We start from the raw sequence: 21,375 nt of genomic DNA, 5'->3' as shown, positions 1-21,375 counted from the left end.
TTCCAGCTTACTGGATTAGCTTCTTCAGCTATTCTATTGTACTTACACTACAAGCAGGACTGACCATCTAGTAAAAAAGAAATCCTTCAGATGAGAGTTCTACCCCAACAGCAAAACTTCCCTGCCATTCTACACTCCAGATGCTCAAGAGACAGCATCACAAAGTACAGGCAGAAACCCTGAACTCACATTTTAGCTCCTAGGCAAAGCATAACAGAAAGGTATAAAAAAAAAATTAAGGCGGGGGGAAAATATGCTTGGCCAGATCGTAGCTTTCTCCTGCTACATCATCATCCAAGGATGTTTAGGTGTTCAGACAGGTCAGCCCTAAACCACATACACTTTCATCACTATGCCACAAGAACCTGAATCCAAAAAAATACAGACACATCCAAAGAACACACATCATGCAAACAAGGTAACTTCCTTTACAAACTTGCCAGCAAGCGCCGTGAGAGCTGGTGTTAATTAACAAATACTAAGCACTTCACTGCTATAGCGCGCACCCACACCGTAAGCGCATTCCTAAGGCAGACATCGATAAAAGCTCACTTCAGCCTATACGTGTTTACAGACAAACATTTAGTCCACCAGGAAGTTACCAGTCTGGCGCTCCCCTGAAACAATCCGCGAGCGTGCTCCGTGTCTGTCTGCAGCTGGAAGCAACACACCAGGTGATCCTTCTTCCGGGCTTTCAGAATCCGTCTGTGTAACATAACACACGGGCGTGAGCATCGGTACAAATTCTCAACTCATTTCTACGCAAAATGTTCCTGCTAAGCCAACTTGCACAGCATGGAATCACAAAAGCCTTTGATAAGCCCCTTGGAAAGGGCACGTCAAGACACAGTCTATTGGAAAATCACAGCAGACTTGTGTGTTTTCAGATCTTAGGCAAAAACCTCACAACTCATCTAAACTCTTCTGTCACGTTGGCAAACTGCACAGCCGCAAGAGAGAATTAACACGGTAACTCGAGCTGTGGGTTGTAACTGCAGGTCTGGGGGGGACCCAACTTTCGGACTGAACTGGCACCCGACACTCAAATTTGTGCTGATGTTCCCCAGGCACACGTCCTGCAGTGGGGAGCGAACACGTTGCTACTCCCAGTTGCACGGGCTGAACAAAGACGAGCAAGACAAAGCTTACAGAAACCAAAGCTACCTAAACCCCCCCAATAATATTTTAGCCTTGTATTTTTAAGAAGCGGGTGGGGAAGAGTTCCTTCTTCCTCACAAGAAAAGTCAGAGGGGGTAAGCTACAGACTCTGCTCGTTTTCTTCTAACCCATTACCACAGACAGGAAGAACTAAAAGGGCCAACACAGCCAGCACGTGCGGTATCTCTGTTGAGCATTACTTTCAAAAAGGGCCAAAACGGTAGAAAGGCTCTTTTCCGAAGCAGCTCATCATCTAGGCTGCAGACCCTAAGGGCAACCACTGAACACGTCAGCGGAATAGAGCTGTGTGGTGAAAAAGCAACAATCCCGCCAGCCCCCGTGAGGAGCTCAAGAGTATTTTAAGCAGCAAGAAACTTCACTGCCGCAATACTGTACTAGAAACCCAACTGCAAGGGCCAGTTGCCTTGAGACCCAAATCATTAGCTCGACCTACCAGCATCCCAAGCCTCGCTGAACAGCTAGCACACAGCACAAGTATTTCAAGGGCCCCCAGTTACAAACATACAGCAGAACCAGGAGAAGGGGAAATAAGCCTCAGCCGCGGCCGGGCCCAAGCTCCGAGTGCTTCTGGATCTCACTCCCCACCCCCACCACTGGGAACCCTGGTCTCCTTCACAGGAAATACCTCAGAATCCCAGGGAGATTCAGCATCTTCCTCTTCCTCTGCTCCCACTGCTGTCAGGGCACCTACAAATGCAGGAAGAGGGGAGACACTGAGCCCTTCTATTTCACTCTGCTTTTCCCCATCACCCCTGCCCCCAAAAGATGCACAGCGGTTCTGTTGCTGAGGACAAACTAAGGAGTGAGTGTTATTCAAGGGTTTCTTCACACCCAGCACACAACATCATGGTATTTCCTTTAGATCGCCACCTCTCTTGCCTCCTCTCCAGCAGAAGATGGCTATGCACAACAGCTGACACAGCTACAAGCAGCACTGAAGACGTGTTTGGGTCACACTCAGGAAAAGGCTCCAGCACGCTGCAGCCCTGTGGCATACGGAGTTTAGGTCACCTGCTCTCCAGTCCACAGCTCCAGAAATTGCCATTGACTACCACCATCCACTGTGCAAGAAGTACCATAGAAACACCACCCGACATCTTCATGCTAAAATCACCAAGAAACAATGCTCCTTTTGTAGCACTACCAGAAAAGATCTTCCTTGACTAGCAGTTTTTACCCTGCACCTTCCCAGAAGGTAGACACCTAAGCATTGCCATTTAAAAAGAGGAGAGGCTCACAGCCCAAAAACTCACCCCAAACACACAACTTGTCTCTATCTCAGGGGCCAACATCCCAATCTCTTCTCTACTAGACACACGCAAGGCTCAGTCTCAGTAGGTTCCTGGCCAGATTAAACTATCTTCATTTCTCTGTTTTAAGCTAGTCCGTTAGGTAAAACTGATTCAGGATTCGCTCTCGTGGAGACATGCGCACAAAAAACGGGAAAGGAGCTAGAGACCAGTGAGGGCACCCGTCCTAGCAGAGGGGAACTGCTGGTTCCAGCCTCAGCTAGGACTACTTACACTGTGCCAAATGCAGGCTTATGGTAAAATGCACCGACAGAAGAGCATGTATAGGCACAACACCTGGAATACAGCAGGTTCTGCCAGGCCCGCTCTGTAGCATTTGATCAGCAGCTACACACGCTCTGGTAACATCTACCACACCACTCTACTCTCTGGAGACAGACAATGCAAAGTGTGCCTTCTCCTCCTGCTCCAAGACCTGAGGTGAGCACCAGAGTGCTCAGCCCTGACTGACATGGCAATGCTTTCAAGCACACTCAAGCGTGGCACTGGAGAGACTTTCTACGTTTTAAAACTGGACAAGGTGAGGCACTGGAACAGAACAGCTTTCTCTCAGATTGACTCAAATCTTTCCCAGGCTTCAGCCAAGAGCAATCACAACTTTTCAGTCTGACAGCACGGGCCAGAAAGGGCAATACTACTGTCACACCAAGACACTCTAATCGTCCTCTTTTTCAACTGTGCATTTTGTTCTGATCGCTTCAGGGAGAACACAGCAACAAAACCAAGAATGACACCTGCTCCATTTAGCATCGTTTGGAATCCAAGGCCACAATTTGTTCTTCAGGAACGAATGATAAGGAACAAAAGCTACTTTCCTCCTTGCCAATGCCCACTAGGGTTCACAGGCAAGGGAAAGACTTACTGTTTCAGAAGTCAAGCACCATTTCAGTTCATTTACTGTGCATTAATATTTATAGAGGAAGAACTGGGAGCAGTATTCACTAACTCACTTCTCTCACCAGTGTTGTCTTTGGAAGCACTGTGGACTTGATGGCTATCATTACAAATAGAGTTTTTCACACCCTCAACAACTGCAGTTTGTAGCTCTTCACCAGTGTCTTCCTTTTCCTGCTCCTTCTCCTCTTCTTCCCGTTCAGGTGATTTTTCCTAAAAGAGATTGACCAAACAGCTGGAAATAGCAGAAACAAGCACCTTCTTAGCCACCCATCGACAACAACTTTAAAAATGCTTCTCCTGTGTAAGACAACAGGGAAACTTTGTTGAGCTTTGTTTTACAAGACCTTCAGTTTTTCTGGGAATCTCTGAGGAGACAGCAATGACATTAGCCCTAAGTCATTAGCCCTGGCTCTGCAAAGCTCCTGAGAAGCAATTCTTCCTGTCAGCCTAACTCTAGCTTTCATTTCAGTTACATTGTTTTGGAACACGCTCCTTTTCCTCTACTTTGCTCCAGGAAAATCACTAACTTCCTGCTCTCAATCTGACTCAAACTTTTTGGTTCCTCATTTTCAGCCATCGCACCAAGTATTTTACTAAATGGCAATAAATCTTGACAGATAAAAACTGTACATACAACTGAGAAAAAAATTAATTTATTTCAGAAAAATTATACTGCCTATTTGTTTTCCTGCAAAACCACTGCAACCAATAAAAAAAAACCATTGAAAATACTGCCCAATCTTATTCTTATACCTAAGAAACTGCTTTGGTTAGGAGTAAAGGCATTTTCTATTATAAAAAAAGGATGATCAAAAGATGGATATACGTGAAATATTAACAGAAATCCAGTTTACCTTTTGGTTCTTACCTTTATCACCCTTAGAAAATACCTTTGTGATTGAATCATCCTTATACAACTTACTTTGGTGCCTGAGTGAAACGCTGCTCTTACATTTTCGTCATGCCTATTCAAGCACAAGTGTTCCCTTTCTTGTTTCAGTGCTTCACAGACTTTATTATCTACTTCACATTGCTCTTCTTCTGTATCTTCATCATCCACTTGTTCAAGACAGACAGAGTTTGGTCTTTGACTTTCAAGCCTTGGGCTTTTTCCTGCTGACAAAGAACTATTATCACTTTCAAAGCCATTACTGAAGCTTGACTTTTTCTCCTTAAGACCACAACTATCTGAGAGAAGCTGAGGTGTCTCTTTTTTCCAGTTTGTCATCTTAGATTCTGCAAAAAGGGAGTCATCATTTCTGTGAAACTTCGCCTGAATCATGCTTTTCTTGTTCCAGCTTTCTTGTTTATCTTGCAAATTATTTAGATTCTGAAAGACAGTTTGCTTTGGTACCGACTTGCAAGATACTTCATTATTCACCGTCTTTGGAGACATGGCACTTATGTCAAAACAACAAAAGGAGTTATGGGAATGGCAACAGGCATGTTACCAGATTAACGGAGTAATCTGGGAATGTCTGGAAAAGGAACCAAGTCAAGGATGGGCAGGATGGAGGAAGGACTTGGCCAGGGACAAAGGCTTAGGAGGGGATTAATACCTTCATTTTAACAACATGACTTGTTTTTTCTGAAATGCCTAAGTGCTGTGTTTTCAAAGTGCTACTTCTCTCATTTACTACAGGAAAAGAATTGTTTAAAAAACTACTTAGCAAATCTACTTTTATATATTAGTATACTATGCAATCTTTTCCAAATAGCTTACTGTTTTTCCTGAACTGCTGGGAAACATTCATTAACAATGTCAAATTTGGCTTCTGCAGCTTCTGTAAATAAATGATTATTTTCTTTTAGAACACTAATGACAACAACAAATCCTTTGGTCACATCAAACCTTGAACACTAAATGTAATCAGGCTGTCCTTTCGACAGTGGTCAGGTGCTGGCTCCATCCTATACTTCTAACTACAAAAACACTCCTCACATATGCAATTCAGTGAGTATTTCACCCCCAAAATACCATGCAGGCACCCTTCTGAAAATTGTTTCCAAAACTATGGTTACATGCATAGCAGTTTGAAAAATCTGGGTTTAATATTTGTAGTACTTCAGTAAAACTCAGTTATATTTAAGATCGCAGCTTCTGGATGCTTACCTGCAAGTGTGCACAAGGGAAGTAACTGTTAAGAACCCTAGGTTTAATGCATTAATTAGTCCCTGCAAGTACACTTACCAGAATATCCTGAAATTTCAAAAACATGCCAAAAAATGCATAATTTGTATTTAAATCGGTGCAAGAAAATGAAATCATGTTAAAACTGAACATGCTTGCACCTCCAGTATTAGAGTAGGTTGAACTAGAACACTGGTTCCTCATCGCTGCAGAATCCCAGAGCAACAGAACAGATGCTCCAGACATCACTGCAGAAGTTAATAATGCTTCAGAACACTAGCAAAAAAAGCAGGCCTGAGAGCTTGTAGCTGACAAAAAGAATACTACCTAAGCATTCAAAAAAAGGAGGGAAAACATGCAGTGTGAGATTGCATGCAAGCACAGAATGCCATCTCAATAGAAGAAAAAAAGATGACCCATTTGAGTAACTCATCGGCTGAGCACTCTTGAGTAACCTGATGAGGAGGAAAGGAGAACTAGGTGATGAAGGATTTCAGTACATCTTCATTAAAAAGTGCCCTTTATCGGTTAGGATTCTATCACGAAATTTACAGGAAACATTAACAGTGTTTGGGGAAGAACAGAACAGGTTATATTAGTAACTTATAAACTTAAAATCTGACTCAAATGACCAAGAACAAATAAAACTGTGGCGATTTATCTCGTCGCCTACTGCTCTTTTGCCTCAAACCACAAATCTACTGCATGATCTGCCACAGCTACAGGTCTTTTAGGAAAAACTCACAGCAGAAAAAAGGCTGGCAGGTCAGAGAGTGCTTCTAAGGAGAAAACAATATTGGCTAGAACTGCAGTTTCTTTCAATCCCCCAGAAAACTTGCCTTCAGATCACTTATTTTTACAGGACATTTACTGTAAATACACCGTACCTTGGGAGTAAAATCGAGTTCTTCCTCAGAAGTATGCCAACTGACATCGCTCCCCTCTTTCTCCAAGCTTCTTAAAAAGTAAAGCAAAATGAGTACCGTGTCTCTCCAATCATTCCTCAGGTATGTGCTGGGTATGTTTAAAGTCTTACCCAATTGAGTCTCCTTGCGACAAGCCGTCTATCGCTGTTCAAACACGAATTGACATGTTGAAATTAGATTTGGCATGCTAAAAATTAACCAGCACATACAAACATTTAACCTGGACAACTCTACATGTCATAACAGAATGAAACTTTGGGGAGTCAACTTAGCGTAAGACAGCATGAATGAATGCATGCATTTCCAAACAACTGCTTTTTCAAGCCACACTGAATTGACAAAACAAAAAAGACTAGAGTTTTAGATCCTTTGAACTTTTATACCTAAAAGTTTAAGAACTACCTCTAAACTAAAAAAACCCAGCATAGCATGAATATGCTGTGTTAATAAACAGTTAACAAAATACTGGTGCTTTAGCAAGACGGTAAATAAATGAACTGCTGAAGTACTCATACTGCACACACAAGCACACCCTGTTGACAGAGATTTTACTGGTTTATATACTATACTAGCTGGTGCTCTACCCACTTACACGTTATCCTGAAAAGGTAAAAAACATCAAAAAGCATAACCAAGATCTAAAGCTTATCCTCACGTAGAAGAATCCCCAGCAGTTCTCTACGCTGCACCAAAAAGGGTATTCAACAGGCAAAACAGGCGTACCCAGGGCACCCTATACTACACTCCAAGCTTTCATCCATGTTAAGACAGCAACTGGCACATAGGATCACAGGATAAATCAGGTCACAAGGGACCTCGGCAAGTCTCTCAGCCAACCGCCTCCTCAAAGCAGGCTCGGCTCTGAGGTCAGATGAGGCTGCATAGAGCTTTATCCAGTCTGATCTTGAACCATTCAAGGAGGGAGACTGCACAACCTCTCTGTTTTACTGTTCTCACCATGGTGAAGCTGCCCACATTCCGTTAGAAATTCTCTTCTTTCCATTTATGCCTCTTGTACCTTTGCTTCATGTGACACACCACTGGGAGGCACCTGTCTCTGTCTTCTCCTCACACGTACTGGAAGCTGCTGCTGGGTCCCCTTCAAAGTCATCTCTTCTCTAGACTGAACAAGCCCGGTTCCCCCAGTCTCTCCCCCAAAGGCAAGGAGTCCTGCTCCTGGCAAAGCTTGATGGCCCTCCACTGAACTCGCTCACGGATGAAAGACCACTCTCTCTTGCACTGGGGGCTCAAAATTATACCCAGGGAGCTGGACACAACCCAGGGACTGCCAAGAAGCGGTGTACAATCCCCTCCCTCAGTCTCCTGGCTATGCTGCTCTTCATACAGCCCAGGACACCGTTAACCCTCTCAGCCGGCAGGGCACCCTGCTGGCTCATTCTCAGCTCACTTTCTGCCAAGACCCTCTGGCTATTCCCAGCAAAGCAGCTCTCCAGCCAGGCAGCTCCAGCACGTGCTGCAGCAAATGGTTGTTCCTTTCCATGTGCAGGACTTGGCATCTGCCCTTGCTGAATTCTGTTAAGACAGGCCTGACAGCCCATTTACCCAGCTTGTCAAGATCCCTCTGAACGGCAGCGTGGCCCAGATGCACATGTTGCAAACTCAACCATAGCGCACTCTAGCACACCACCGATGTACTAAAGAAACCTGAACTCTAGGAATCCAGCCTGAAGACTGCGAAAACCTCTCAATTATCAACACCTAAGATGAAATAAAAGGCTTCTTCAATTCCCAGGACAGAAAGGAAAAAACCAAACAGAGCCTCCACATCGTATCTATTTCAGCATTCCTCAAGTCCTCGATAATTAGTTCTCGTTAACTATCATCACAAAATGAAGTTGCTTATAAAGAGGAGATTGGTGGCCTTCCATAAAGTTGTATGATGACAGCCAAACCGAGGTCTTAGACAAAATCATTAAACGGAAAAGAAAACAAAGGGCATATCATGTTGAGTAAGTTATCTGAACTTTTGCTTTCCATGGATAGTAACTTTAAGCAAGGATCAAAACCAGTTCCCATTCTCCTTTAAAAAAGCAAGAGAGAAAGTTTATGAGCTAGTTTTCAGACAGATCTTGATGCCCTACTGTAGAAACGGGATCTAGAAAAGTAGTATCTAGGGATCACTTGTTTCTACTTTAATTGAAGTCCATTTTCATTTTGGAGTAACAGAAGAGCATATATATTTTTTTTTAATATTATTTACTATCACTAATGACACAAAGCAATCACTCAATTCAGTAATTAAGGACCCGTGCAAAACACGCAAACAAAAAGCACCCAAAGCCTGCTCTCAAACCTAATTTATAAAACCAAAACCATCAGAATAGAGACCTCCAAGATAATAAACATCACAGGTGTGTTAGTATTTGTACATCACACAGCATGTTCCATAGTTGAAATGCTACTGTATAGAATACCTTTCTTTGGTTTTCCCGTTCTTGATGTCTGGCTAGGAGATTGTGGCATTCCTATATCCATTTAGGGAAAGGCGTGTCAAGGACAGACCAAACAAGGGCACCAGAATAAATGTGAATCCCCCGAAATTTGGAAAACATAACCAGCACATTAACAAAGCTATAGCAATGGGAGAATGTACTGTGACCATCAGCCTACTCTACAGTTACAAGAAGTAGAAGCCAAACCTATCACAACCTACAGAACTCTACTCTTAAGGGACAGTGTCAAACACTGTAACTTAATTTACTTGCTCCACTGTAGAATACCTATATTCCAATATTTTGAAACACTGAAACAGATTCGTGGCAGTTTACTGTACTGCCAACTTTGCATTTCTCTCAGCTTGACTAGTCCTTGCCCAGCACTGACTGCCAATGCAATTCCTTCATATTTGTAGAGTGTTTTATACGTACGGCACACGTAAAATCCCTCCGTCTAAGCATCCCAAAAATCTGTAGGTGCCAACAAACTTTGGAGGTACACTAGCCAGTTGTGTCAGATGGTGCCTGATGCAGACACAGCCCCCTCCTACCTCAGTTTGAAGGTAAAAGCCCTGCATATATTGATTTGACCATGCTGAACTGCTCACGTAGAGAAGCTACGCCACCAGCCAGAACGCAGGCTTGACAAGCAGTCGGAGTGAATACCCTGTTCCCCCAGGGCTATAGGGCAGGCCACAACTGGACCAGAATGGGTGCACTGACTGCTGTGAGTGTCATGCATGTGTGCTTGTGTGTGTACGCGTGTCTATGTGCTGTGGAACAGAAGCTTTAGAATACAAATCACCATCCACCTGCTCTACCCATCCTACTTAGTAAAATGTTATTTTTTATATCAATGAACGGTGTGGTTCCGTTATTGCAGCTACCCAACACCAAATGCCTGTGTGACAAGGCCGTAACATTTGCCTCAGAGCAACAGGGCGTCCTGCTTATATCGATGTTACCACAAATACATGGAATGGATGTGGCAAGAGGACTCCTATCAAAAATACACATGTAAGAGTTAAAAAAAGGACCTCAAGATTGTTTCTCATTCCTTCTCCATTTCTCAGTTTTCTTAAAAGGTGATACAGCAGATAAAAAGCACACTGAAGCACTTGTTTCTTTTCCAAGAGCTCTATGACGAAAAACCAATGGTTTCTGTAGGAACAACACACCAATACGCAGTGCAGCAGCTAAAAAAAGCTGCCACTGAAGACATACTAGAAATCTGAACCCTCGCTTTTAGAAAAAATACATAATTACTTTTTGCCAAAGAAATTCCAACTTCAAATCTGAAAAGTCTGTCATTCGATATGCTAGAGGTGGAAGCCATTCATTTGGAGGTTTTTGCCAGTCTGTCTGTAATCAACAAAAAGGTTCATGTTCTGACAAAAAGTAAACACTCAAATAAGCATGAGCCAACTTCTTAAATGTACCGACTTGCTCACTAGAGGCGAATATTTTGAACAATGTTCAACAAGTGCAAAAGTAGCAGCAAAAGGAGGAAGGACTACATTGAAGATCCCAGAAAAACAGGAATGAAGAGCAAGATTAAAACAAAGAATTCAGAGTGGGTATTCCTCCGTTGTCCCACGATCAGTTGAGCTTCTCCTCTGACAGGGGCTTCAAAGCTTTTACTGCAGCCTGTCAAAGGGACTCATGATGCAGGACCTGCGCTTTGTGTGTGCAAGCAAGAGACTGCAGAATCAATGCCACTAAGCGTTCCCTGCATGCTACTAATCCCTCTCACTCAACAGGCCGGGGTCATTTTCCAGGAAACTGAGCACAAGGAGAAAAAGATTCGTACTACTCAAGAAAAACAAGCCCTACTATAAACAGTTTGAGAACACAGCACACTCTTTCTCCTCCCAAGTCCTTAACCCACATAAATATGCTCTTCACACTTCCTATGCCTCTTCAAGTGAGGATTTCCCATAACGTTGTGGACTTATGCTAGTAGTATTACTGTCTTCAAGGAACTGAGCAAATTACTTGGTTCAAGAACCCATATTTCCCTGAGGGCATATCAATTTTGGAATCACACAACAGTATTATTCTTCAAGCCACATATTTTAAAATAACCCGGGCCTGTCAGTCATCACAATGTGGTACCACAGCAATTATCTATGTGCACAGGAGGCAGCCACAGAGTGCTGCTTGGGTAAAAGCAACATTTTGTTGATTAAACTACCTGTACCAAGCCCTTTCCAAAAATAAAATAAAATATAAAAACCTCCGCATCTTCCTTCAGTCTATCAAGAAACTTTACACATCGCTGACTAGATCAAAATAACTAGTCCTAAGTCAAAGGAACAAAGTTTGGCTCTAAACTAAATTCCCCTACCTGGGAAAAGTGAACTCGGAAAAATATCCCACGTTTTGCTCATATTTCACGACATATTTTAAAAAGGAGTAATAAACTGTGTTTGAACGCTGTCTGCTGCCCATTTGCCACAAAGTTCTGATGTAACACCCTTAAAAAAACCAGAAAGGATAGAACTTCCCACTGTAGGGCCTGAGATGTAAAGTACAAGAAGTTCGATCTATATTAAAAGATTAGTTTTCTAAGATTCCTCTACGGCTATATGAGCTCATAAGCGTAGACTGGATCTTAAAAATTAAGGAGTTGTGGTTTTTTTTATTATTATTTTAAAATGAACTCACTGAAGGAGCTAATTTTTTGATAACAAGGCAATTCAATTGTTTTTCTGGATCACAAGTTAATATGGACTTTTTAACGTTTATTTCATACAATTACTGGAAGTAGAAGTGTTATTTATTTTTACTGGAATCAAACTATGTCCATGAAGATACAGTACACACAGAAGCTGCATTATTGTTCCTAACCAAGTGACTTTTCCAAGACGATTTTTCCTAAGTATGTCTCTACAGCACCTACACAGAAACAATCGTAACTGATGCTGAGAAATAAGACAACTCACTAAAAGCAGCTTAGTGCAGGTGAAACTATTAATATTAAAACACCACTGCACAAACTCAGTGGCTATCAACAAGACATGTACAGTCCTGCTAACTCATCTGTTGCTTCCCAGCTACAGGAAGATGCACAACTACTCAGGATGAACCTACTGCTTTTGCAATTCATTTTCACAATCTGAATGGCCATCTAAGGTACAAGTACACACCCCAAAACCAAAACCACTCTCACCTAGTTCCTTCCCTGTCCCCCTTCTCTCTCGGTATGAAAACCTATACAGATGGGCAATCTGGCAGGCAGAAGGCAACAACCCGGTACGTGGGCCCGTAGCACACAAACCGCAGCTGCCTTCACCCCTGACAAGAAGCACCTCCAACCAGCAACAAGTCAGCATATTCACAAAGCTTCTTGCGCTACCCCACCTGATGCCTCCACTAAAGTCAACGGTGAACACAGCGAGCGCTGACAACACAAACCCCCTAAAGAAAAGGCCACAGTGATTTTCCTCGTGAGCTCCTGCGTGATTAAAGATCCTACCTCCTCTGTCCACAGCAGGTGCACCCAACGTCAAGCCAGCAGCTCCGGCCCGGTGAGGAATGCCAGGTACTGTGTCGCCTTGTGCACCACCTTCGTCTCTGTCTCCCCGGAATGCGTATGCCACCAGTTGTGTACAAAGACTATATAGGGAAAGAGAAGAAACGTATTTGGTAAAAACAACCACATACTTGCTTATACAGTTTAATAGAACAGTTAACAGCCACTTATCCACCCTACACGTATTCATAGCCGTAGGAATTCATATGCTTGTATGCATTCACTGAGAGTAATACACACAGAACTTACTGCACGGCTACTACCTACTTCAATATTCACTACAATCATGTTCACTCTAGAGGTGCATATCCACACCTACGAAGCCATTAGCTCCAGCTCGGCACAGTATTTTCAGCCTAGCTGTTAAGCACACATAACCACCTTAGAGAAGGGATACGCACAGGTACAAAGCTATCCATAAGAGGGGTGAAACTGCTTAAGACTTTAACAAAAGGGATATGTTAGATCTCTGAAAGAAAAGGCTGGTAGTTCCTGCTCATTGTAGTGGAAGTCAGTAAGGACAATGGTGCTGGTCTGAGGAGAGGACCGACATGCATTTCAGTTTGCCACGTTCTACCTCTGGGTAACTGTAGGATACAGACGTGTTTTAGAGTTTGTATTGGGCAGGTGCAAGTTTAGCATCAAAACTTGGCATCTAACAGACCATTCGGGGCGGAAATTTTCTTCAACATCCAGATTAATACTAGACACAGGGAACGATACGTATCAGAAGACGTCACTGAGCACAGCTTCAGGACAGCTTTCAACACACCATTAAACCTTGCTGCTATTACCAAAACCATTCAAAAGCCACACTGACAACTGACAACCTATTCTAACAATAAAGTCAAAAATTTACCTAGAATATCCATGAGTAACAGCATAATCCTCAGCTGTCCATCCGTTAGTGTCTTTATGGAAAAGATCAGCACCATATCCAAGAAGAACTTTTATTAAATTAAGCTGTCCACCAGATGCTGCAGTCATAAGTGGGGTTCTGAAACACCAAAAATATGTTACGAAGTAGATCATTTTGACACAGACACTGTAATTATTTTTATTCCTGTTTGCTCTCAAAAACTACTGTCCTCATTACTGAATGAGCAAAAGAAAAAGCAGTTTTCATTAAATATTAAGAGCAACCATAAAATGCAAGAGGGAGTCAAAACAACCAAACCTTCAATCTTCAGACAAAGCTTCCACATAGACAACACTCACATACAAACTATGCCACTATGCAAGAGATGTTTTTTTCAAATCGAGGCAGTGCTGCTGAGCTAACAGCATGTTTCCTGCCAGAAGGGACACCACAGGCAATGCCTTCTTGTAATCCTCAACGAGGAAAGCACCCACTGAGGTATGACAACAGCCAAGCGCAGATGTGCTTTCACAAGCCACACAGAAATAGCTGCTATGTGGCTCCCTGGTTTTTTTTTTCAGAGCTCACTCTCATGCCTCTGATTAATCCAACCTAAAGAATACTAAAGAGACCCATGCAGAGTTTTGACAAACCACTCACCTTTCACAGTGATCTCGAGCATGCACATCAGCTCCTTTCTGCAGAAGAAACTCTGCTATATCTTCATGATGTTCAGAGATAGCAAGAATAAGCGGAGTGTTTCCCTCCTGAAAGGGCAGATAAATAAATTTAAAAATAAAAGTAAAAAAATAAAAAACCCTACAAGAGAAATACTAATACAACTTTTTGAAAGAACTTCTTCAACAAATACAAAAATTTACCTTATTCCGAGCATCAATATTGGCATTATGCTCAAGTAACAGCCCCGCTACGGTTGTATTAGGAGATCGGACAGCAAGGTGAAGGGCAGTGTTGCCGTCAGCATCCGCCAGATGGGGGTTGGCACCGTGCTCTAGCAGAATAGCTACACATTCTTCTTGCTGGCACTGTACAGCCTGGGAACAACACGCAAAAAAGGAAGAACTGCCAGCACTCTGTTACAATTGCCCCAGCTTCCCAATGCTGGAAAATAAGAGCACCTTCAAAGCTGAGCTAACATATGCCTATTCCACGCTGATTACAACATGCATGCTTCTACACAGAGCTGTGTAAAGAATCCTTCCAGCCACCTCTCATTTAATGCACAGTTGACAAGCCCCACTTGAAAGAGCATGACATATTCCACATACCTTCATCAGTGGCGATCTGTTATCACTGTCAGTAAGATTTAGCTTACACTTGTTTTCTACGAGATATGTAACAACATGCACATGGCCATTCGCAGAAGCAAGATGCAGCGGTGTCCTAAAAATTAAACATATTAAATTAGCACAGACAACTAGAGAAATAATTTCAGTCTCTGATAAATTGATATGACCACAAGTTTCACTTTGCACAAAGCAAGCTTAAGAAACGATTTCTCATTCTGTTACCAGTAACAGCAGTTGTGCACCAAACACCCGAGACTGGCCAGCAAAACCCCTCCGCAGCATCTGCTTAGTAAGGTGCCATTTCCTTCACTCTAGAACTTAATCTGCACAGATTCCCGTGCCCAGGTGGTGGTCACTGCCTCCAGCAGGACTACACCTGTGGCACAGCAAAAAAGCTTGGGCATCTGAGAACTATGGCAAGCAACCCTCTAAGTTCTATAATTATTCATGTGCCAGAAGTATCAGAGATGTAGATGGGCTTTATATAAAGAGTATCAGCGTTTCCCTGCACTTTGAGGATTTCTGCTTTTTCTCTAGCCTGCTTACTACTGCAACAAAACCAAGTACTCACTTGCACCAAAGTGCCCCCCATCACATGCAGCAAACCAGACAGCAGAACACTGTAATCCTGAGTACAGGAAAGTAATACCTGATCCTTCAGATATGTATAACTATGACAGTCATAATAAGCCTACTACAGAGGAAGTCCTCTCCAGGGACGGAATACTGTGTTTCCATAATACACGACCAGCATAAGAAAATGAAACTCTTTTCTTCAAGTTAAAGCCTTGCCAGAGGAAAAAAAAAAAAACAAACCACAAAAAACCACCCCAAAAAACCCCTCCTTCAAACCACAGATCATCTTAGGTCTGATGTCAATTAACCAGCCTACTTATACTGAAAGAAATTGCCCAGAAAGTCCTTGCATGTGTTTCCCCCTAAATCAGAGGCACAAATCAGCACAAGCTTCACTCTGTGCAGAAGCAAAGCACCTGCTGCTCTGCAGGACACCTGTCCCAACAGAGCAGAAGACAAGCTAGAAAACAGCTGGGACCTTCCTCCCTTGAAGGTGATGCAGTAACAATCCCACAGTTCCTCAAGAACTGAGGGGAACACCAGCACTGGTTCTGAACCACATCGCTGCAGGTAGGTCCTTCTCTGTATTTAGGAAAGCTCAACTAGCCTTGCAATTGTTTGGGTACCTTGCTGAGACAGGAGCACAACAGCTCCCTGGCTAAGGGGGAATGGAAAGGGAGAGGTACACAAATGCAGTGGCAGGTGATGCAGAAACACAGTAATCTGTAACACAGATACTTGCTACAGGGCAGCTGACATCCTCCTCCACTGCAACAAAGATGAGGAGGAGAGAAATACAGAAAACTTCAAAGAATTTGTAATGTCTTGCTACAGACAGGGAACAGACTGGAGCACTGACAGAGGAGTAGCTCAAGAGCAACTACCACCACTTTTTGAGAAATTCCCATGGAAACATGCGGGATTCTTCATCTCTGAAGAAACGACTGACTGAGATTATCTGAAAGCTAACCAGGACCGGTTATGAAGGAGTCCACAATCATCTGAAAGCTGCTACTACCAACCGCCAGGAAGCATGACAGACGTGAAGTAGTCACTATCAGCTCTGCAAACAGAAAAGCCTTCAGAAAACTTGTGGACTTGCTGCTGTCCTCCTCATCCAAGCCTCTCAGTCCGTCAACAGGAGACGGCTCTGCTTGGAGCAAGGCCTGCTGTGCTGCACAGAAGATCCACTTCAGGGAACAGGCTGGCAGAGAACACCAGGGCTCAGGGTTGCCTGTCCCTGCAAGAGGCCTCCAGTAACACCGAAGTTCTTCCGCCACCCAGCCCTGGGGACGCTGCCCAGATTCTGTTCCTGCTCCTGCTGCTGCTACGCTGATCACCTACAGAGTAGAAGAGAACTGCTGATGCCTGAGCAGCCACGAAACAACCCCACTGGGAAACAGCAGGTTGGCAGTACACACTTTGAATGGCCCTTGAGCCGACAACCCAGCAGCTACAAGCCAAGCAATGAAAGCGCTGGAGTTCAGTCTGACAGGCAGCTGACAGGGTCAATCTCCCTTAGCGATGAGCTCTGACCCAGGATCCATGACTAGCTGGCATTGTGCCTGCAGTGCTTCCAACTCTGTGCTGACTTTTGCCTGTCTCTGTCAGTGAGGCTGAAGGTTTTGCTAGACCACCTCTGAAAGCTGCCTGCTCCTAACTGATGCTGTATCAGGCACACTTTCGGGAGGTCTCATGGGCTACAGGACCCACTTTATGGAAGGAACCTGTTGGTGTGATCCTTGCCATGCTCCTGGTGCAGGATTTTGCTTTTGGAAATCCTGAGCAGCAAAACTGAGATATTCATACAACCAACGCACACATTGTTGCCGTTACTTTGCATTATTTCCTACTCTTCACCTCTATTTCCAATGATACCAAGTCTTCCAACACGAAGCCCTGAAACGCACCTGCATCTGGTGGTCACTCACAACACACATCACACCCACAAGCACTAAGAGGGCACAGGTGGCCTTGCAACCCTCATGGCTGGTACAGAGGGCAGTGGCTGCAGCAAGTAGGCAGGCTCTGGCCACCAAATTGCTCTCAGCCTCGCTTTTCAGCACTGGGCATTATCACGGCAAAACCACCACCGTGCTCATCATAGTATGCTGCCTTTTCTTTCTTCCCTCCCTCTCCCCCCCCGCCCCCGGCTTGGTTTTTTACAGTTTGTGACTTTATTTGTCCTGTTATAACACTAATAATTGCCTGGCACACAGAAGGAAACCCTTCAGAGGAAAAAAAGCTTTCTAGACAAGATGAACTTGAAACGCAAAAACTAGCGAAAATTCATACCAGGGTCTGCTAAGAGCTGGTGACTGACTGCTGACTGAATCAGAAAGCAGTAAGAAGAAAGAGAGAAAGGTTCCAAACTATTTCCATAAATGCCATCGGGCACCTTGACTCTGGCAGCTGAATTATGCACAAAAGTGCACTCAAGCCACCTTAAATGGCACCCCCCACCTCCAGCTGCATAAACAAATACTGGCTGGCAACACTCAGGCACACAGCCCACATGCTGACTGGCTGCACTCTTCATTGCCTTCCTACAAATCTAGACAGTTTCAGGTGTTTTCAGGGCAATAAGCTAGCTGGCTGGCAAAAGTCCAGTCTTCAGAAAAGACAGCCCAGGATGCTGAAGTACTCTGATTAAACCAGCATCTCCTCTGAATGTCATGGATGTTTTGACTCAGTCTTTTCAGAAAAGGCATTAACAGCTCGACACATCCAAGACCCAAAAACCTCAGCTGATTCCCTTATGCTTACGGTGGACCATGAGGAGCTATGCTGCAGCCCAGGGCTTCTCCCTAAGATATAACTGCCAAGTACTTGCTGTGCTTGACTCAAAAGCACACATCCTACCACCTGCCAGAAGCAGCAGCTTCCTCTGCATGGCACTGCCCAGATCTTCCAAACCAAGGCACTAATTAGCTGTACCAAGGCCACAGAACAAACGGCAAAGTAACTGCCACCTAAAATCAGACTGATGTTGCTCTGGCTGCAACATCACAGTCACAAAAGGCACATCAGGCAACCGTCCACACAGCACCAATACACAGCACACTTACCCTTTCCTAAACACAGCGCTTACCCCTCTTTTACTCCCAGCTGAGGCAGTGCAGCTTGCTCAGCTCAACTACTAACCCCGCACGCCGAGGCCTCCGAGGTGCATGCACTCTGCCTTCCAAGCCTGCCTGGAGAATGGCCCTGAGGCTCCTTCTGCAACCCGCCCTGGCCAGGCTGCTGCCGGCCCCCTGCCGCTCCTGCGCCCCCAGGCAAGGCAGCACCCCCGGGAACGAGGGCACGGAGGGGGCCGGGGCAAGACGGGGGATGCTCGGCCGACTCCAAGGGCTCCTGGCAGCACAGGCCTGGCTCCCCGCCCAGGCTGAGGCTCCCCGCAGCGATGCTGCCGTTCGCTCCCAGCGCCCTTGAGCTGCCGGCGGCTGCAGCTGCACCTGCGGGTCCCGGCGCTGCCCGCAAGCCCCCCGCACCCCGCCCCAGCACCGCCCGGCGCTGCTGCCCCCCGCCGCTTACCGCTCCGCCGTGTCCCGCTCGTCGATGCCGCATTTCTTCAGTCTCTGCCGCACCTGACCCAGGTCGCCACGGGCGGCCGCACGGTGCAGCTTGCCCAGCTCCTGCAGCCGGAGCTCGTAGGCACCGGTGGGGAAGGGCTTGGCGGCGCTGCCGGACGCTGCCGGCTGCCCCTTCTTCTTCCTCCCGAACCCGAAAAACCTCTTCATCCCGCGGCAGGGGCGCGGGCACGGTCCCGCCTCAGGGAAGGGACGGCGGGAGGCAGCCGGTGGGCCGGGGCAGGGACGGGGGATCGGGGGGGCCCCCGGGGCAGGGGGATGGGGGGATCGGGGGGGGCCCCCGGGGCAGGGACGGGGGATCGGGGGGTCGGGGCCCCCGGGGCAGGGACGGGGGATCGGGGCCCCGGGCAGCGGCCCGGTACGGCTGTCTACGGAGCGAACCACCAGAGGGCGGGAAGCCGAGCGCACAGGCTGCTCCTCAGCGCGGCAGCGGCGGACAGCGCCTCCCTCAGCGGCGAGCGCGGCGGTTAACCGGCCGGCGGGCTCTGCTGGCGGGGGCGGGGTCTGCTCCGGCGCGTGTCCAGCGCGAGTGACGTCACTTCCTGCCCCGCGGTGCCCGGCGGCTCCTGCGCGGTGCCCGGCCGCGGCGCTGCCGAGCGGGGCCGGGGGCAGCGAGAGGCGCGGCGGGTGGCGGCGGCGCTGCGCCCCCCGCAGAGCACTCGGGCCGCTGCCGGGAAGCCCGGGGGGTGCCGGCGTACCGGGCAGCAGCAGCTCCCCGCTGGCCCCGGCGGGGCCCGCGCTGCGAGCTCGCGGGGCGGCTCGGGCGAGTCGGTTTTAAAAGCAAATGGCTCAAACTGGGAAAGCGCTTGTCGTTCAGGGCAAGGGCATCTCGTCAGGGAGTTATGGCCAAGACAGTTCTCCGACAAGTCTTAGGGTTAAGTCTTAAATTTAAGACCTAGGGTTAATTCTTAGGGTTAAAATCTTTAAGATTAAGTCTCAGGGTTAAGTCTTAGGGTTAAGTTTTAAAGTGAAGTCTAAACGTTCAGTATCAGGGTTATGTCTTTGGGTTAAGTCTTAGGGTGAAGTCTTAAATTTAAGTCCTAGGGTTAAAGTCTTAGGGATAAGTCTTATAAGGTTAAGTCTCAGGGTTAAGTCTTAAATTTAAGTTTTAGTGTTAAAGTTTTAAGGTTAAGTTTCAGGGTTAAAGTCCTAGGGTTACTTCTTAAGGCTAAGTCTTAGGGTTGAGTCTTTCTTAGGGTTGAGTCTTTCTTAGGGTTGAGTCTTTCTTAGGGTTGAGTCTTAGGGTTTATTTTAAAGGTGAAGTCTCGGGGTGAAGTCTCGGGGTTCAGTTTTAAGGTTAAGTCTTAGGGTTAAGTTTTAAGGTTAAGTCTTAAATTTAAGACCTAGGGTCAATTCTTAGTGTTAAAAACTTTAAGTTTCAGCTTTACTTCTTAAGTTTAAGTCTCAGGGGTCTTAAGGTTAAGTCTTAAGGTAGGATTAAGTCTAAGGGTTAAGCCTTAGGGTAACAGTCCTCAAATGCATGAAGAACACGAGAACGGTGGTGCTGGGTCAATGGGTCTGTGCTTTCCTCTAGTGCTCTCCTTGCTACCACCTAGCACTCAGCTGGCAAGTTCATGGCCACAGCCAGGACCAGCCCAGCCTCTTGTTTTCCAGGGAGCCGATCACCACACATATGGGAAACAGACAGTAGACAAGACATAGTTCTTCATATCCTTTCCGTTGTTTTGCTAGAGAATCTAAAGTTTGATATACCTTATTTTGTTTATATTTACATTGGCACTTCAGTGGGTCCAGACTAAATGGCAACTCTCTACCTGACTGCTCCAAAAATTGGTTTGAGCCCTCGGTTAGTAACCAGCCGTTGGTTAACTTTGTCTTTGAAATACAGCAACCTATCGTGGAATAGGAAACTGAGACAGTTAGGGACATCGGTTGTATTTACTCGAAGGAGGTGAAAAATTTTCTAGGGAAATTTTTCAATAGTGTTAGCATAAAAATCCTGTATGTGGCACATGAGCGACTGCTCTAGGCAAATGGCTTTTTAGAATAAGAAGCCATCCCTGCCTTAAGTGACACATTTAGAAAAATGTGTCACTATGTGAATAATAAGCTCACACAGCAAAGCTGCAGCTACCTGATAGCACAGTATTTTTCCTGGTTTGGAGGATTTTTTTATTCATCTAAAACTTTCCAACGGTCGTCACTGCTAGTTTACTCCCTGTATGACAAATAAGTAGTAAATGAAGGTGTTTTCATACAATGGAACAATCTGTGTGTTTGCATATTTTTAACAGCTGTTGCAAAGATATACTTGAAACCCTGAAGAGCTTTTGCTTTTTATACTACTGAAAACCACGCTACACAGCTTTTTGCAAATTTCCAGTTTGGAGAATCGCACAGTAATTGTTGGTTTGTTTCCGTGAAAGAAAAAAACCCAACACATCTTCCTTTAGAGGCAATATTTTGCTGCAGATTTTAGATCTATCTTTTCTATTTCATCTACCTCTTCTCCTTTTCTCTACTTTTCTCTAGCTCAGAAAGGTCTACTTCTTTAGAAATTCTTTTCGTTTGATATGTTAGAACATCTCTGTGTATTAGTGAAAAAGGAACTGGACCTGCCCTTTGTCTCACTAAATTCTCATTTC

The 21,375-nt window shown here is 45.3% G+C and overlaps 2 protein-coding genes across 7 annotated transcripts in view; both read right to left on the bottom strand.

The window, feature by feature from the left end:
* LOC106631054 (ankyrin repeat domain-containing protein 26-like) overlaps positions 1–21,375 on the bottom strand; it is a 185,602-nt gene that overhangs the window by 32,458 nt on the left and 131,769 nt on the right. Inside the window, exons 1-3 of one of the 6 annotated variants that reach the window (XM_055698223.1) lie at positions 3,440–3,687; positions 1,805–1,866; positions 603–705 (exon numbers count right to left, since the gene is read on the bottom strand). The exons of 4 other annotated variants lie outside the window; for them this stretch is intronic. The gene's annotated coding sequence lies outside the window, so the exon portion shown is untranslated. Of the gene's footprint in view, positions 1–602; positions 706–1,804; positions 1,867–3,439; positions 3,688–21,375 lie in introns of those variants that run through there. One more of the 6 variants, XM_055698222.1, reaches the window with a different exon arrangement.
* Positions 11,579–19,013, bottom strand: LOC129734591 (ankyrin repeat domain-containing protein 7-like). The gene is made up of 6 exons (XM_055698229.1): positions 18,714–19,013; positions 14,583–14,697; positions 14,175–14,348; positions 13,954–14,060; positions 13,294–13,431; positions 11,579–12,517 (listed from the first exon to the last, which is right to left on the bottom strand). Exons 1-6 carry the CDS (start codon positions 18,917–18,919, stop codon positions 11,989–11,991), a joined length of 1,269 nt encoding a protein of 422 aa, XP_055554204.1. The 5' UTR covers positions 18,920–19,013; the 3' UTR covers positions 11,579–11,988.

Source organism: Falco cherrug, chromosome W, assembly GCF_023634085.1.
Source record: "Falco cherrug isolate bFalChe1 chromosome W, bFalChe1.pri, whole genome shotgun sequence".
NCBI lineage: Eukaryota > Metazoa > Chordata > Aves > Falconiformes > Falconidae > Falco > Falco cherrug.
The sequence above is the reverse complement of the archived record's forward strand: the minus strand, read 5'-3'. Positions and strand labels throughout refer to the sequence as shown.

Excerpts from the sequence above, each read along its gene's own strand:
- LOC129734591 (XM_055698229.1), bottom strand. The coding sequence starts at position 18,919 with ATGAAGAGGTTTTTCGGGTTCGGGAGGAAGAAGAAGGGGCAGCCGGCA. Across the intron at positions 14,061-14,174 it reads ATATTGATGCTCGGAATAAG|GAGGGAAACACTCCGCTTAT; the intron begins GTAAATTTTTGT and ends CTGCCCTTTCAG. Across the intron at positions 13,432-13,953 it reads GCTCGAGATCACTGTGAAAG|AACCCCACTTATGACTGCAG; the intron begins GTGAGTGGTTTG and ends TTGGTGTTTCAG.